Raw genomic sequence first — 19,393 nt, forward strand, 5'->3', positions numbered from 1 at the left:
CTTTGTGTAGATGGTGCTGCCATTGCGTTGTTGTCCTGGAGAGGGGTTAGTCAGTGTGCAATTGGCTGATGTCGTCTCTCAGTCCTCTCTGGTATAACATTCCCAACTGGCATGCCGGCGCTTAACTTTACACCGGAACATTGTGCACACCTTTTGTGTTCAAGATACCCTTAACATGGAGCAATGAATGTCAGTTTTCCTTCTGGTATTGTAATTATATAGATCATTGTTCCTTTTGAAGCGCAGTATATTATTTACAACAAACTTTGTGGGGCAATAAGTATACTGTGAAGCAGTAGTCAGAGTCCCCAACTTCTTAAACAGATGTCTACAAGGTGATTGTGGGTGAACACCACACATTATTCTTATAGCACGCTTTTGTGCAATGAAGACTTTCTTTCTTAAAGATGAGTTACATCAGAACACTATTCCATATCACATTATTGAATGAAAGTATACAAAATATGTCAACTTATTGATTTGTCTCTCCCCACGATTTGCAATGATTGTACAGGGTGACAGTTATTGAACCATATAAAATAAAATCGTCAGGACTTGTGAATGGTTTGCTTTAGGATGTTCAAACTGCACGATTGCTCACACGGCATGATGGGAATTAGTATGTGCATGTGTCGTTCGGTTTAGTGACGAAGCCCACATTTATTTGGATGGGATTATCAATAAGCAAAATTGACGCATTTGGAGGACTGAGAATCCTCATTTCACAATTGAGAAGTTTCTTCACCCTCAACGGGTGACTCTGTGGTGTGCAATGTCCAATCAAGGAATAATTGGTGCGATATTCCTTGATGGTACGGTGACTACTGAATGGTACGTGAAGGTTTTGGAAGATGATTTCATCCCCATTACACAAAGTGACTCTGATTTCGACAGGATGTGGTTCATGGAAGACGGAGCTCTACCGCATTGGAGCAGGAGAGTGTTTGATGTCCTGGAAAAGCACTTTGGGACCACATGGCATGGGCCTCGATTGGCCGCCATATTCTCCAGATCTGAACACATGTGACTCCTTTTTTGTGGGGCTATATTAAAGACAAGGTGTACAGCAATAACCCCAAAACCATTGCTGAGCTGAAAACAGCCTTTCAGGAGGTCATCAATTGCATTGATGTCCCAACACTTCAGCAGGTCTTACAGAATTTTCTATTCGTCTATGCTACACCATTGCCAGTGATGGTAGGCATATTGAACATGTCATAATCTAAATCTGAGTATCTGTAGTGACGTTTAAATGTTGAATAAAGTGCATGCTTGCCATAGTTTTTAAGCTGTTATGGTCTTTTTTTCCTCCATATAACTCAGTAATTGTCACCCTGTAAGAGCAAATGTGGCTGAATTCAGTTGTTTTATAAGTTCCAGAACGTGCTTTTTCCAGTTTAAATTCTCAATATGGGAACGTAAGAATTTGAAGTTTCCAGACTATTTATTATTTCCTCACCATGTGTTTTACTTAATTGTTGGTGAAGTACCCCTAGATGTGAAAGATCTCTATTTTGATAGAACTAAAAATAACAGATGAGCCTTACAAAATACTTAAGTGTGCGCAAAAAAGTAAGTATCACATGAAAATGTTAGAGGATTGAAGAGCTTCTTGCTGTTCAGAAAGTTTAGAGATGAGCACAGGGTGTCTGTCTAAGCACCACGTAACCACACCTGTGACTCCTGCAATGCTGGAATGTGCATATACTGTCATTCCAAGTGACCAACAGATCACAAATAAACACCTCACTGCTCAGCCGGACATCTCTTTTGGTAGTGCTGACACACTCGTCCACCAGTTGTACTCAAAAGTTGTGTGCCCACGGGAGTCCTCTCCAGCTAACAGAAGTTCATAAAGATCAGCGAAGGACAATCAGTGCAGAATTGTCTGCACATTACAAGGCATTACAAATCAGTATTATGGTGGTGGTGGTGATGGTGGTGGTTATTGCTGTGGCAAGACATTGGCTGTGATGTCGACCAGTAGAATGGTATCGCACGGGTATACATGCCCTCCCAGTTAGGTTGCATAGGTTTGTCACATTGAACAGAGATTGTATTGAAAAACAGGATTTTGTATTCAAAAGAGTAGGGAATCATATGATGTATTGGAATCCTGAATATAACCAACCTGCTTTCAGCCGGCCGCGGTGGTCTAGTGGTTCTAGGCGCACAGTCCGGAACCGCGGGACTGCTACGGTCGCAGGTTCGAATCCTGCCTCGGGCATGGATGTGTGTGATGTCTTTAGGTTAGTTAGGTTTAAGTAGTTCTAAGTTCTAGGAGACTGATGACCACAGAAGTTAAGTCCCATAGTGCTCAGAGCCAACCTGCTTTCAGAAGAAAAAGTCTTGCATTACTTGTTGAATGTCCGTCACATTTATGAGGATTATAGATTCCTTACTGTGCCATCTGTTGGACAGCAGCAAGCAGTTACTAGTCTTTAGTAACTCTGTTTTAGATTTTCTAAATGATTCTGATAGGAAAAATGCTCAGGAAACATTATTTGGATCCTGCAATTTAATCTCAGTAATTAACTTTCCAACGTAGACAGTAGGATCCTACTGTATGATGTTTTCTTGAGTGGAGCTCAAAGCAGAAAAATAACTGTTTACCCAGTAACAAATGCTGTCTCTGATCATGGTGCACAATTGGGATAAATAAGACAGTGTCTTACAGGATTGATAATTCTCATTGGAAATCAGCTAGAATAATTTATGACTCCAGGACAAATGTTTTTAAGAATAGTTTACAGGTGATGGTTGGAATAAAATTTATGAAGAACCAAATGCTAACATAAAATTTAATCTATTCCATGATAAATTCATGTCATTATTTGAAAATAGCTTTTCGCATAAGCTAATCAGAAAAGATATTAAACAACCATGTAAAAAAACTATGAAGCACTAGAGGGATTAAAGTATCTAGTGAAAGTAAAAGGAAAATGCATCTGCTGGCAAGAACAAGAAAAGATCCTGCAGGAGTTTCTCACTACAAAAATTACTAAGAAAAGGTACTAAAAATCGAGGAACATGCACATTATGTCATAAACCAGTAATCCCAACAACAGTTTTAAGGCTATATGGAATGTAGTGAAATGAGAGACAGGACAACCAGCCACAGAACAAGCTAACATCACTACAGAATGGAATGGAAGGGCTACAAATAATGAGTTGCAGGTAGCAAATATATTTAGTAGTTATTTATTAAATATAGTACAAAGCATAGGGACAAACAGCTCAAGAGAGAAATCACAGCAGTGTGTGGAAAAAGTAACGCTCATAAAATTCAGTCGTATGAATGTATCACCAACTTCTCTTTCTGAAATTAAGAAACTTTTACATTGTTCAAAAATGAAAGCTCATCTGGTTTGGGTGTGTTTCCAGTAGAGTAATAGAGATTTGTTCCCAAATAATAAGCCAGGTTTAGCTGAAATATGTGATGCATCACAAACTAGAGACAGTTTTCCATAGCAAAGATGTCAAAACTGCTGACCTGCTTCACTGTTGACATCATTTTCCACAACCTTTGAGGAGGTTGTGTGTTGCAGATAGTATAGTAATATTCTCAGCAAATCACAGTGTGCATTTAAGAAGAGCTGCTCTACTGAGAATGTCATTTACCTGTTCACTCACCAAATTTTACAAGCATTAAATAAGAAAACAGTGCTGTTTGGCATTTTCTGCGACCTATCTAAGACATTTGACAGTGTGAATCACAGCATTCTCGTAGACAAATTGAAGTTTTTTTGGGATTGATGGTATGTCCAATCAGTGGACAATCATATCTAACCAGAAAAATGCAGAAAATTGTACTTAGTAGTTAAATCAATATAGTTTGGGGACGTAATTATGACTGGGGAGAAATCATGAAGTAGAATTGGTTCCTTTTGCAGATGACACTATTATTGCAATTAATCTAAACTTACATACAGAAACAAAAGAAATGATAAACAATGTTCTTAACCTGGTGCCGCTTTTTGTAACATGAGCGGGTGTGCGACACACTTCGTATGCTTTTAAAGAATAGCTGTCTCCATGTTATTGAGATAAACATGAATGAGCAAAATTGCAGTTTAATCATAGTGTAACTAATCAGTGGTAAAATAAACTTACATTATATGAGCTAAACCACTGTTTAATTCAAAAATAACAACATAAGCTTTCATTATGTCACTCTGATGCCTTGTAAAAGTCTTACCCCACGGTAATGGCACACTTGAAGCATTAAACAGCACAGTTGCATCAGGTCACATGCAGCTCCTTATTAGATTGCTAATTATCTCATATACAACAGCCTCATTGTCGGATTGTGCCACTAACTCAGAATCTGGGTCATTTTCTTGCATAAATCCTACATTTTTCCTCACCTAGCATGCAGTTTATTTTATATTACTGCTGCTCACTTGGACGTATGACAGCACAACTTAGCAATGGATTAGCAGAAGCAATAATGAAGGAACAGGTATGGGTTTGCAGAGTTAAAGCAACAATGGGACAGTATAAGACAAGTTACTTGTGGCTGGTGCATTTTATACAAAGGTGTGCCTGCTCAAGGGTTAAAAGTATCATTGACTGGTTTTCTGCTATTGGTTTCACCCTCAATTTTAAAAAAGATACAACATATTCAGTTCTGCATATCTAGGGTTACTACACCAATGATAAGGAAGTAATAAATAAGGTGGAAACTTCAAAATTCTTAGGTGTCAGTATTGGTGAAAATTTAAATTAGACAAAGCAAGTTTTGGCACTTCTAAAACAACTTAGATCAGCCACATTTGCACTTAGGATCATTAAAAACCTTGGTGAGAGACAAATCTGTAAGTTAACATATTTTGCATCTTTTCATTCAATAATGTCACATGGAATATTGTTCTGGGGCACCTCATCTTCAAGAAAGGAAATCTTCATTGTGGAAAAATGTGTTGTAAGAATATGTGGTGTTTACCCGCGATCATCTTATAAACATCTGTTTGAGTCGAGCATTCTGACTATTGCTTCACAGTATATTTATTCCTTGAAGTTTATTGTGAATAATATGCTACTGTCCAAAAGGAACAATGATGTACATAATTACAATACGAGAAGGAAAAATGACATTCATTGCTCCACATTAAGGTTGTCTTTAGCACAAAAAGTTTTGCACAGTGCTGCAAGAAAAATTTTTGATCACTTGCCCAGTGATACAAAATGTCTGACAGACAGAAAAACAAAATTTGAAAAAATCTTTGATAAGACTGAAATAGTGATCGCCGTAGACATGGACTGACAGTGTGCCACATAGGGAAACTTGGAATAGGCATCCACTACAATGAGCCGATACTGATACAGAAAGGGCTCAGCAAATTCAAAATGTAGATGCTCCCATAGGCACTGCGGCATTGACCAGAGGGGAAAAAGATGCCTTCAGGGCTGCCTGTTGCTGAACTTAATGAGTTCAAGCAGTGCTAAGCCATGTAATGTCCTCATCTATGCCTGGCCAATACACATGCCAGCAGGCCAAAGCTTTGGTGCGAGAGGTCCCCCAGTGACAACATACAGAGGCCACAGTACATTACGGCATAAGGAAGCAGGAATCATAACCCAAGGAGCAGTGTCCTCTTTAGCAAACAAAAGAACTTTGTCAAACACAGAGAGGTGATGCTGAAGGGAGAAGGAATTACACAAGGGATCTGATGCATGGCCCATGGGTTTCTGTGGCCAACCGTGCTGCACAAGAGGACTGACTAAGTATAGCATGATGCTATCGTGGCACTAGTGATGGAAAAACCATTGACTGCATTCTGGTTCTCAATATATAAATAGAAACAAAGCAACTCATCCTGAGTGAACGCAGAGTCCAGCTCAATTGGAAGGCGAGATAAGGCATCACTGTTGGCGTGTTGTGCCATTGACTGGTAATGGATCTGATAATGATAACGGGAGAGGAAGAGAGCCTATTTCTGCAAATAATGTGCTGGATTGTCCGTACGATTAAATTGAACTTAGAACCATACAAGAAGACGTGAAATTTCTTGAGGGCAAACAGTCACTAAAGCCTCCTTCTCAGTCTCAGAATACTGCTGTTGGGTGGGAGCTAAAGCCTTAGAGGTGTAAGCAATTTGTCCTTCAGATTCGTCTGCGTATTTGTGCACCAACACCACGTGAAGACCATGCTGAGAGGCATCTGTAGCCAACACGAGATGGTGACCCGGCTGAAAAGTGACCAGACGTGGGTCAGACTGAAGCTTAGATTTAAGGAAAGCAATTGCTCAGTTACAGGCTGGGGATCAGAAAAAAGGCATATTTTTACACAAAAGTGCATGCAGGGGCTGAGCAACGGTGGATGCTTCTAGTAAAAACTTATGGTAGTGTGCAACTATACCTGGAAACGCCTGCAATTTCTTACCAGAGGTCGGCCATGGCAAAGCCACAATCGCGTCGGCATGATGACGAAACGGCTTGACCCCTGTGTGAGAAACCTCAAAACCTAGTTACTCAATTGATGGTTGAAAACATTGAGATTTGGCAAGATTGCACTTGAGACCTGCAAAACAGAAAACAATGGTCAGAGGTTGCTTAGTTATCTTCAGTGGAAGAACCCGAAACAACGATATTGTCGAGATAATTGATGCAGCCTGCTACAGAGGCTGTCAGCTGTTGTAAAAAAACACTGAAACAGTAGTGGATGCACTAGAAACACCAAAAGGCAAGTGTTGATATTGGTATAGGCCAAAAGGTGTATTGACAATGAGAAGGTGCCTAGTAGCCTCATCCACAGTAAGCTGGAGGTACAAATCCAACAAATTAATATTGGAAAAGTGGTGGCCACCTGACGGTTCTGCAAGCAACTCGTCAGGGCAGAGCAAAGTGTATGTATCATGAACTGTGCATTAATCGTGACACTGGTGTCACTGCAGAGGTGAAGCTTACCCATCAGCTTCTTAACGATGACCAGTGGTGTAGCCCATTCACTGGAAGAAATACATCGAATGATATTGATTGACATTCAAATGGTCTAATTCACTCTGACAGAATCATGCAGCGCAACAGGCATCTGTAGCACTGAAAAACCGAGGGCAGGTGGACTCTTTTTGTGGTAATGTGAGCCTGAATACTGGTAGCACAATGGAGCCCAGGGGAAAATGGACACGAAAACTCAGAGCAGGGGGACTCCAGTTGCTGATATGGAACTTGATCTGACACTAAATTTATCTCACTGGCTATGGAGGAACTGAAAGCATTCAACGCATCTAACCCGAACAGGTCTGTGGTATGGGAATGATCCTTGACAAGGAAGGAGAGAGGGTGAACAACAAATATGTAAGAGACAGGAGCAGAGAACTGACCTAGGATTTGAATTTGCTGTTTACTGTAGCTAACCAACTTCTGTGAAATCTGTGAGAGGATAGGGGAGCCGAAGTCCACGTATGTTTGTGCATTTACTAAAGTCACTGCTGCTCCCATGTCCACTTGCATTTTCAGTGGTTTATTGAACACATGCAAGCCAATAAACAGTTTGTTTGGGAAGACAGTCATTGTAGAGATACAGTTTATGTACAATGGTTGTACTGTGTTGGCCACATTTGAAGAGGAGTTGCACACCAATCCAATGTGGCCTTTCTTTCAACATTTATTACAAACCGCTCAACACTCAGGGCATGCAGCATGCTCGTGTTGGACAAAGCAGTATGGGCAAGGCAAGAGGGAGGGCACAAGGCCACTGCTGTGACGTGTCCTGTTGCTGCTGTGGATGTAACAGACACTCCCTCATGTGACGCTGAGTCAAAGGTTGTACTGCTTCAATGACTTCCCTGTCATCTGAACACTTGCAGTGTGCCTACTGATACCTCCTCCCATGCAGCAATCTAATTGCCTGTGGCCCGTGACACTTGAAATGACGGTGCTATATTAAGCACATACATAAGTGTAAGATTCTCACATTGAAGTGCTTTTTCATGGACTTCCCTATCCAGAACCAGACAAATAATATCATCATGCACCATGTGATCAGTGTAGGATTCGTGGTGGGTACTATTGACAAATTTACGATGATGCTTCAACCCGTGTAAGTCTGCAGCCCAGATGTTGTAAGATTGGTTTGGGCATTTCTGACAACAAGGAGTGCATACTTATGGCATACCATGCCTTTTTTCATACTCATCTGCATTATGGAATACTACTTTGGGGAAACTCTGCTGGGGCAAAAGATGTTTTCCTCTGGCAGAAGAAAGCCATTAGATGTATTTTTGGTGTGAGCAATTTAACTTCTTGCAGACAGTACTTCATTGAGCACAAAATTCTTACAGTTCCCAGTCTATACATACTTAAAGCACTTATGCATGCCAAAGAGATTGCCCACATGTATGAAAGCAGGTCAGATGTGCACTCGTATGAAACCAGAAATAGGAACTTATTAGACATTCTTTGGACACGTTTGAGGAAAATCCAAAATAATTTTTTACATGCTGTCAAAACATTTTACAACAATACATCACATGGAATGAGGGAATTGCATGAGAATAGATTTAAAATGGTGGTAGAAACATGGTTGAAAGAGAAAGCATTCTATAGCGTAAATGAATTCCTACATAATGAAAAAAATATGATTCTCTATTATTATATATGTGATTATGATCAAAGAAACTGTAATTTATATCATACAACCATACTGACCTTTTGTATAATCATATACCATATGTTAACTTTTGTGTAATCATTTATACCACATTCTGTATAACTATGTAACTACTGACTTTATGTATAATCATTTGTATAACCATCTGACTATGCCTATACAACACAACAGTTGTCTACAGGTAAATAAATATGAAATATGAAACAGTAAAATTCTACATGTGTCACAATGACGTGTTCTGTCACAGTAATAGGTTGAGAGATGCTTGCACATTTCATCAAATGATAAGCTGGCTGGTTCTTCAAAGGCACAAGTTGGCGCAAACGATAAATGCACAGCAAAAGCCAGGAAGGAAAGAAAGCCCTTCACGGATTTGCATCATCCACACGAAAAACCTGGAAATGTTGATGTAACCGTGTTTCGTAGGATTTCCAATCTTCAGCCTATTCATAGAATGCTGAAAAGTGCAGCGGTTGCACTGACAGGAGAGTAACTTGCCACGAACACACAGATGCCACTTGATTTAGAGTGGTGGCAAGGGCCTGCTGCTGTTCCCCGAAAGCTTGCTGCTGGGCATTGATACACTGAAGTATTTCTTCCATCGAGATGTTTGTCAGGTGACTTAGCTCTGACACTAAAATGCATAGAAAACATAACCCTCACTTGTCACCAAGTTTGCTACAGCAGGAACAAATATGATTTACGGAATGTAGTACTTTATAAAGAAACATGTAAGATGCAGTAAAGTACAGTTTGTGGGCAGCACTGAACACCTTGAGTGGACAACAGTAACACAGTTTACAGAATAGACCAAGCACTCATTTGTGATTGCTAAAAGAGTACTGTTTCTTTGGTGGCTCACCAGAGCATGCAAAGGGACTGATCAAGGTTGCCTCTATAATTGCCCTGTGAACTGTATGGATGAAGTCTGAAATCACACATGTCCTGAGTGAAGGTACATCAGTCCCCCCACTATGTAACTTTTGTTACAAGCATTTGCTCAACAAAAGGTTTACATTTCACTGACCAGTTTCCATTCCAAATTTACAGTGTTAGCAGAGCAATGAATGGAAACAATGCTGCAAAGCAGACAAGAAGATAACTTCAGACCATGAACACCAATAGAGCATCTGTTAAATACACTTCATTAAGACAAGTAATTCCACACAGTGGACAAGGGTTGGGTTGTTTTGGGGAAGCAGACCAGACAGCGAGGTCATCGGATTAGGGAAGGACGGGGAAGGAAGTCGGCCGTGCCCTTTGAAAGGAACCATCCCGGCATTTGCCTGGAGCGATTTAGGGAAATAACGGAAAACCTAAATCAGGATGGTCGGACGTGGGATTGAACGATCGTCCTCCCGAATGCGAGTCCAGTGTCTAACCACTGCGCCACCTTGCTCGGTACAGTGGACAAGGGTTAAAGTGGTCAGTGTGGTAAATACTGAGAAATCCTCCTAAGCATGTTGTTGAACATGTTTTGTTTGTTGGTATTATCATCTCAGTCAATATAATCAAATGTTTCTGGCCAATTTTCAGTTCAAATGAATGAATGAAGAGAGAGAGAGAGAGAGAGAGAGAGAGAGAGAGAGAGAGAGAGAGAGAATTAAATGCGGTGTCTTGGTACTTATTCTATTCTCAAGTAAGAGACCTACTTCTCAAAGACAAAATAAAACTTAATATGATGGAACATTATCGTTGCATGTAGAGTGAGATAATAAGGCTCTCCTTTTGGAACCAGTAAAGGAATGTGCCATTTACATGTTTCAGTATTACTACAGAGGAAAAAATTCTTGACTGATATATTTGTTTACTGGCACTGAACAGTTAGGAAAAATCAGTGACCTTTTCCGCTACAGGCATTACAAATATCCAATGTATATAACCTAATCACATTGGAATTATCTGAGACAAGACTTCCCAGCGTGAATGGCATCTCAGTTGCTTGTTTCATAAGGAGGCTTGTAATACTACTTGGAGATGCAGCACTTACATCTTCCACGAACTGTGGAAGTAGCACTAGCAGTGACTCCCACTAGACCTGAGAGAGTTGTGCGAGCTTTTTTTATCCTTTCTCCTTTTTTTCCCCATCTGTGCTTTAGTTCGAAAACCAGTGAGATGCTGTCGGTTCTCTTTATTCAGCTAAGAGGTAATCAGAACGATGTTTTATACTCTGCATTCTTTAGAATAGTTGGAAACTACATTTCATATAGTGAAGGAGTATGTTTTCTGCTCCACCTCCATTGTTCCAGTCATAAGCCATGGATTAGTGGTTATAACTAAAAAGATTTTGGTGATACATACAGTGTGTTCCAAAATTTCTTTTACAGCCTTCTAGGGGTTGTAGATCGGACTTAATACATAAAGTTTTGATAAGTACCCCATGACTAGAAATGTACTTTGGATATAAAATAAGTTGGAAGATCGAATCACTTTCAAATTTTTCTATTTCATGATACAGTAAGTAATGGTGAAGCTGCACAATGCATGTATCGAGAACATTTTGTTGATTGCCTGAGTCCGCCATATACCGTTTTCATCTGACTACAACAGTGGCTGCAAGAAACTGGTACGTTCGCAAATAGGAGGGTTGACAGTGGTGCTCCACAAATGCACACGAAGGTTTGTGGACCGTGTGTATGAAAGCATGCTCGCAGAAACACATTGTGCTATGAATAGGAGGGTTGCCACATGGAGCAGCTCCTGTAAAGCACTCATGTCGGAGCTCACTGTCTCTGCTGTGTGTGCATTGTGAACCAAGAGATGTGAAAGTAATTCGAACTTCAAAATTATTTCCCATCGAAACAGTAAATTTCTGCATATAGATTCTTCATCAAAACCTTATCTACTAAGTTCACTCTACAACTCCTATAAACTTGTAATAGAAGTTGTTAGATGCCGTGAATAATTTTTAGTTCACCTGAACTACAAGTGTAGGAAACATTGTTCAGTTTTTAGAAGCCTTCATTTCCCAATCTAAAGACTCTAACATTGTTAAAGCTGCAGCATGTGAGATGAAGGTGGCAGTGAAGAGGTTAAAGAGGACATAATATGGTGAAGTTGAAGCTGTAATTGGAATAAGGCAAATCAGGACACTAAATCTAAATAAAATTAATGATGATGAATAGTAATTATACATAATGATATAGATGTGCTGGAAGATGTCACACATTTATTTCTTTTATTGAGGCAACTTTGTAGGGTCTGTCACTGGTAAACACTATTAGAGAATCAACCAGATAAGCTTTTTGAGTGCTTTCCTTTATGAATTGATTACATCTACATCTACATGGATACTCTGCAAATCACATTTAAGTGCCTGGCAGAGGGTTCATCGAACCACCTTCACAATTCTCTATTATTCCAATCTCGTATAGTGCGCAGAAAGAATGAACACCTATATCTATCCATACGAGCTCTGATTTCTCTTATTTTATCATGGTGATCGTTCCGCACTATGTAGGTCGTTGTCAACAAAATATTTTCGCATTCAGAGGATAAAGTTGGTGATTGGAATTTTGTGAGAAGATTCCGTCACACTGAAAAGCACCATTCTTTTAATGATTTCCAGCCCAAATCCTGCATCATTTCTGTGACACTCTCTCCCATATTTCGCAATAATACAAAATGTGCTGCCTTTCCCTGAACTTTTTCAATGTACTCTGTCAGTGCTACCTGGTAAGGATCTCTCACCGCGCAGCAGTATTCTAAAAGAGGATGGACAAGCATAGTGTAGGCAGTCTCCTTAGTAGGTCTGTCCTGCCAATAAAACGCAGCCTTTGGTTAGCCTTCCCCACAACATTTTCTATGTGTTCTTTCCAATTTAAGTTGTTTGATTACAGATGCTGCAATAAAACAAAGTTTAATTTATTTGTGTTCATTACATTTGGTTATGTTGAAGATCAATTTTCTAATTAAGTGTGCATGTTTGCAACTGTGCTATTGGCAAACAAGGTGAAACATCTATTCACAATTCCTACCAGGCTATATACGAACTAGTTTTGCTACTGGTAGCATCTCCTCATTGTGAATTGCATAGTGTGTTGTGTTTGCTGAAATGTATGCAGTCTAATGATGTCTTGATTCATATCCTGTAATAATGTTTCTTGTTTAATAGACAGCAGTCTTTTTGCTGAATATAATTATTTCACATCAATTGTAATGGTGGGTGTCTGTATTGAGTCACAATTTGCAAACTGATTGTGATGAAAGCTCTTCTCAGTGGAAGGGAGAGGAAAGATTATGAAACTTCCCTTCTGCCTCTTATTTCATGGTAGTTATATTGATCTTACTGTCTAGATGAAATTAATCTTCTGTACTGGAATTAAATTACTTAAAGGTGTGATTTACAGAGAAACTTGAAGAAATAGCACAAACATGATTGTAGGTTCATGTGTGGAATTTTTTTCTCTTTGTGTTTACAGAGTGATAAAGAGGGTTTGTTCTTTTTAGTCCTTTTGAGGTTTTCATGAGTGATTTGAAATGTTGATTACTATCTGCAAAGTTGGCAATCTGAAGTAGTGAAATTCGTTTCCAGCGTAGTTCATGAAACACAAATGTAAACTTACAGTGGAAAAACAGTATTCTTGACAAAATTAAAAGATGTAGTAATATATACACTGTCTTCCAGTGTGAATGGCGACAGAATAATTGAATTGAATAAAATAAAATAAAGCATAGATAGATCTGCCTTTAATGAACATAAATGATGGTTTGTGTTCTTACTGTTCATAGAAAAGATTTTCTTTTCCTCACTAAAGGTTTGTTTGAAATTTATTCAGCAGTTTCCAGCCTCATTAAAATAATCTATGTTTAGAATAAGCAGATTCATAGTATAAATTCAGTAACTGCTTTGATCTGAATGAGCTTATAGTCTTATTGTTGTTATTTTTTGTTATAGGAAAGGACTGTAGCATGGAGCAGATGACAGGCATCAGGGAACAACAGGAACAACTTGCCCGTTTACATTTTGATTTAGGTGCACAGCAAGAACTTTTCCAACCACTAAGTGATGAGGGACTACGCGCTGGACAGGAAAATATGCAACGTCTTATGGACAGACTAGAGCAGCTTAGCATTTCAATTGAGAGGCTACATTCGTTTTCAAGTGATAGCCATGATAGCTGTTTGTTACAGGATTAACATACAGTAAGAACTGTCTATGCAATTGTGTGCGCCATTATCTTTGGCTGATCATTTTGATTTCCATACATAATTTGATGGAAAAGTATTTTGTGTATTTTGTAAATAATTCTGTTTACTTTGTTATTGTTTGTATATGAAAGAAACTGACAATGAGATGTATAAATCCTCTGTTAGGTAATTATTTTCAGCCCTGTTATTCCTGTTCCAATTTTAGCGTGGTTGATGTACTTTGCATTCACTCTGCACAGACAGGATAACAGCAGAGAACTGTTTTTACACATTTCAAGATAATTAAAAATATTTCAAATCTATTTTAAAACTTTAACCAAAGTGTATTGATGACTCAACACTTATGCTTTTCAGTCTCCTTTAATCCAAAGGTCATTATAATTATTTTACATATTTGGCAGGAAATGTGATCAAAATATGTGGGTCAATATTTCAACAGACTTTGCTTTGTTACTTTGAAATTAGTGTGAGTATGGATGTATCTGCAGGTCACATCTCAGCAGCTGTCGAATGAATACTCTTACTTGTAATTTACTCTAAGTGTGCTAGTCTCTATGTTTGTTTCCACCTACATTTGTTACTGAGTAGCATCTCTGATCTTTTCGTTTTGGCCAGAATTCATTTTGCTATTTATGCCATTACTGTCGTACTCTAATCCTGTAAATTTGTGTTGTGGTCATACTTTCTTATTTAACTGGTACAGGACAGTATTTAATTTAATTATTTGTATATTATTTAATTACTACTATTTCCTGTAATGTTTCCTTTTTATTGGACTTCGTGTATGTGTTCTTCCTTATAATTTTTTTTACCTTTTTTGTTTTGTGGGTGGCTGTGGTATCTTTTTTTTTTCCCTGGTCGTGTACTGCATAATTTATTTCTCTGCTTTTGGATGTAGTTGTCCAGTTTTGTTGTCTTACATTGAACCTCTGTTAAGGGAACATGCTCTTGAAAATGCCCAAAAATTTGAAAAAAAAAATTATTGGCCTATAGAAAAGAGCATTTCATGCTGATTTTAAAAATGTGTAGTTTATGGGCAGTATAATTTTCTGTTGTTCTGAAATTGAGGTTGAATGTAAGATTGCACAGGGGCCACGCCCATCTGGCAGTTTAAAGTGCATCAGAATACGTGATGCATTATTTTTTTCTTTCATTTTTTTCTGTCATTAGTTACGGATCATTAACACAGGTGTATTCTAGAGGGCACTGACTCCCGGAACCAAAGTACAGGCATATCTAGAAGGCTATGGTTCGAATGTAAACAAAGATCTGAGAATATATGATTTTGGAATTTCATATGCATGTAGTTTTGTAGTTATATAGTGTTGTTTTGTTTCTGTGTGTGTGTTTCCTGTGCTTCAAATGCCAAGGGTAAAGAAATTTAGCCCCAAACTTAAGTTTCGCAGCAACCAGTTCCAAACACAGCCAAATAATACACATCAGTTGCTTCAAAAAGTCACCCGCAGAAACTTCGTCTACAGGCAGTGCTTCTAGATGTAAACTTTCGCTTTCTGAATGTAAGAAGAACAAGCCTAGTAGTATTGTGAGCAGCAATAATGACGGAAATGTTAGTGTGAACCTAAATATGCTGTCAAGACTTTTGAAAAGTGCTGTGAAATGTAAGAACTGCAATTGTGAAGATAGTATTGACGTTTCTGAGAACATTTCTGCAAAGAAGGGTCTTTCAAGTCCGTTAGTGTTTGCCTGTAACTCGTGTAAGATGCACAGTGATATTATGACCTTGCCAGTAACTGATAGTTGACATTACAGTGTAAATATTCAGCTTGCTTATGCAGTATGATTTATTGTAAGGGGGAGGAGAGCTGCCCAGAGTTTTTGTGCAGTGATGGATTTGCCTCCACCTCCACTGAGGTTTGACAGATACAATAAATTAATACGTAATGCTTTGTGTGGTGTAAGTGAACATTCAATGAAAAGAGCAGCAGAAGAAGCAGTAGCATTGTCTGAGAATGCAGACATTGTAGCAGCATTTGATGGATCTTGGCAGAAGAGAAGTCACATTTCTCTGAATGGGATTGTAACTGCCACATTTATTGAAACTGGTAAGATACTAGATTATGAATGTCTAACTAATCAGTGCCGGGGTTGTTCAATAAAATTTATGTGCAGCCATGTATGTGTAAAGAACTTTGATGGCCTAAATGGAAACATGGAAATGAAAAGAGTTCTAAACATTTCTAGATGGTCAGAGCTCAGTCGTGTTGTGAGGTGTGTAGGCTACCTTGAGGATAGAGGCTGTAACTGACACACTGCTGTTGTTAATGGCAGACCATATGGGGACACACTGATTGAAAGCTTGAATATGTTGGGTATGTACAAAAAAGAATGGGAGCTCAGCTGAGAAAATTATGTAAACACTGCAGTGGAAAAAAAACTGTCAGACGGAAAACACATAGGTGATCCAGGTCGTCTTACAAAAAATGAAATTGATTCTTTGGCTCATTATTATTGACTAACAATAAGGAGAAATGTATGAGATTTGGAGAACATGACATGAGCTAGCGAAGAGTTCTCGGGCTTCCAGCCGGGTGGCGGTGTCTTCAAACTGCGACGTTTCGACGAGTGACATACTCATCATCTTCTGGCAGAAGATGATGAGTATGTCACTCGTCGAAACGTCGCAGTTTGAAGACACCGCCACCCGGCTGGAAGCCCGAGAACTCTTCGCCAGCTGTATACGCCGGGAAAGCATACATTCACATTTACGACACCTCTACGGGGAGGAGATGCTCTGTAGCTTTGCCAGAAGATGATGAGTATGTCACTCGTCGAAACGTCGCAGTTTGAAGACACCGCCACCCGGCTGGAAGCCCGAGAACTCTTCACCAGCTGTATACGCCGGGAAAGCATACATTCACATTTATGACATGAGCTGTTTGGGCGACATGGTTTCACAGAGTGTCAACAGATGAAACCCCACAGCATGGTTTGTGTCCAAAATAGGAAGATTGGTGGTGCAAGTACTGGTTGAGCAATGCTACAGGTGTACAGTATACCCACAAGCATTCCTTACTACTTGTTGTAATGGACGCAATTAGTCCTATATATAGGGATCTGGCAAATAAAAATCTACTTAGGAAATGTATGCATGGTCAGAACACAAATGAAAGCTTCAACAGCTGTATATAGGAGAGAATACCCAAAACTGTATTTCTTGGGCTGACAGTGCTGAAGATTGGTGTAATGGATGCAATAATAACATTCAATGATGGTGCACTTTCAAGGATCAATGTTATGAAGAAACTAAACATCCGGACGGGAAGGAATAGGGCTTGAGCTTTAACTGCTATTGATAAGTGGTAGTTAACTGAAGCAGCCAGAGCTGCAGAAGCTGCTACCAAGTACTCAAGGATAAAGAAGCGAATGAAGAGAGAGAGTATGGAGGATAAGTAAACAGGAGGACAGCTGGAGTATGCGCTGGAATGTTCTAAACAAGCATAGTGATAAGTTAATACATCTATAAATCTTCTTTTGTGATTTAGCAAAAACTTGAATTTTCATCATTCAGGTACATTTTTCTCCTAAATGACTGAAGTTAAACTCACAAAAATTGTTACAGATATTTAGAATGGCCGCCTCTACCTCCCTTGTCTACTATTTCCTGAAAACTTTATAACATGATGATGATTTCAGTGATATTTGAGCTACATTTTTAAATATTTTTGTTGTAGTAAAATAAATTACATGTCTTTTTCACACGTCAGCATCAAGGAAGGAAACTGGAGGCGTAAAACAGTTATGTGAATGTTGTCTGTACTCAGACTCTTTCCAAGCTGTGAAATCAGTGCAGGGTGTATACGTGAACAAGGAAAATAATTCCTTGATTTCCCGGTTAAAAATACACTTTCTCCCGAGTGGAAACATAGTTTTTCCCTGTTAATTGACAGTATATTTTCTCTCGGAACTGTATAACTTATCAATCCTTTGAATGGTTATGGTTTTATACATGGGCGTAGAATTTCCTGGCGCTTTAGAAAACGAAACACCTTTTAGAAAGATGTACAGTAACATGTACGCTGCATATTTTCGTATTACGAAAGTATAAATTCGAATTCCACCAAACACCGCATGTTACTTTCCGAAGCATTGAAATCGAGATTGCGATGCGTATTTGTAGGCCAGTCATAGCTCATGTCACATGACCTCACCAGCCAATGACGGCGGATATTCAGAGATTCGGACACGTGGTGTAGTCAGCCAATAGCAACATCACTGTTCAGTAGCGCAAACACATGAACAGGAAAAGTTAATGGTTTAAATTAATATATATAATGTTACTACAAGAAAAACAAAGCTTTCACATATAATATTGGTCAAGGCCAATACGCTGCAAGAGAAGCTAAGCTTTCACATATAATGTTGGTCTTTTATGCACGTATTACATTTTGAGATGTATTGAGATGTATCATACAAATGTGCAAGTAAATTTTTTTAATAACGACATAAAAGTGTGATCTTCTGGGCTATAAATTCTTCTTAGTGGCTCGTCATCAAAGAGCTGATTTTTAAATGAGTCCCAGATTCCCAGTGAAGTACGCATCGACCTGATATTAAGCTTTTCAATGTTGTTTTGTGATGTAAATTTCTTTGGGTACCAGTACTTTGTTATCTCATGTCTGGTTCTTTGTTATGGCATAATGCCATACGTGCTAGAAGATGAAAACGTACACTAGAAATGCACCAAACAGATGAAACTAGCCAATAGTTTGAAATTATACCCTTTGTTTGAAACATATTGACTGCCTCAGCAGAAAAGATTAATAAAAGAAAATTTCTTCAGCAAACCGATAAAAATAACTTCATTGTTCTGCATGGCAATTAATGCTGGACTGTCAGAAAGGTGGAAATAAAATAAAATCTGAAACTAATAACGTGTTTTAGCCTTCCGTAATTATGTGACTGTATTTTAATTCACATGACAGCTCCCGGCCAAAGAAATTAATTTTGTTTTCATTTGACGTGAGTGCAGTAGACAAAAGAGGAAACAGCAAAATCACTAAATGTAAACACGGGTCACATGGAGACTACCCACTTCCCTATTATAACTCAGACTGCTCTGGGCATCAGACCTGTATCTACGATATTTCCGAAACGGGGCAAACAGTTGAAATTAAAATGTCCTATGGTGCCTCTCCTGCTTCCAGTTGGCCGGTTTGACATCCTACCCCTCTCTTTTTTTTTTTTTTTTTTTTTTTTTTTTTTTTTTTTTTTTTTTTTTTTTTTTAAGAAAAAAACTCTTCAGAAAATTTGCTCTCTTTATTTCCTATTAGCTAACAACTTGCTGCTTTGTGTGACATAAAATGAAGTATAGGATACATAAAGCCAGTAAAGAGAAGAGACAAGCAAGACAGTACACATTTCTTCAACCCTTAGCCCCTAGAATTTTTTTTTTCTCTAATCTTGCTACAGCTTTACATGGCGTGGTTTCCTTTCTGCGAAAGTATCTGTTACCTCATCAAAGTTCGTCAAACGTTTTGCTACTTGAAAAATCGAAATGTCGTTGTCTAATACTGAGAAAGCTGTAATCACAAATAGGCCCAAGACTGGTGTGGTTTCTCGACCTGATTACCTATATTTTGTCACTGTCTGCGAGATAAAACAAAATAG

General features: G+C 38.7%; 1 protein-coding gene across 6 annotated transcripts in view; it reads left to right on the plus strand.

Annotated features, from left to right (window-relative positions):
* Positions 1 to 15,061, plus strand: part of LOC126183613 (coiled-coil domain-containing protein 28B) — a 53,852-nt gene extending 38,791 nt beyond the window's left edge. For 5 of the 6 annotated variants that reach the window (XM_049925727.1, XM_049925724.1, XM_049925728.1 and 2 more), the window contains exon 6: positions 13,512 to 15,061. In XM_049925727.1, coding sequence (XP_049781684.1) covers positions 13,512 to 13,753 — 242 coding nt within the window. In that variant the 3' untranslated portion in view covers positions 13,754 to 15,061. The remainder of the gene's footprint in view (positions 1 to 13,511) is intronic. The other variant, XM_049925729.1, reaches the window with a different exon arrangement.
* The last annotated feature ends 4,332 nt before the right edge of the window (positions 15,062 to 19,393 follow it).

The sequence above is a fragment of the Schistocerca cancellata genome, chromosome 4, assembly GCF_023864275.1.
Source record: "Schistocerca cancellata isolate TAMUIC-IGC-003103 chromosome 4, iqSchCanc2.1, whole genome shotgun sequence".
In the NCBI taxonomy this organism is placed as follows: Eukaryota; Metazoa; Arthropoda; class Insecta; order Orthoptera; family Acrididae; genus Schistocerca; species Schistocerca cancellata.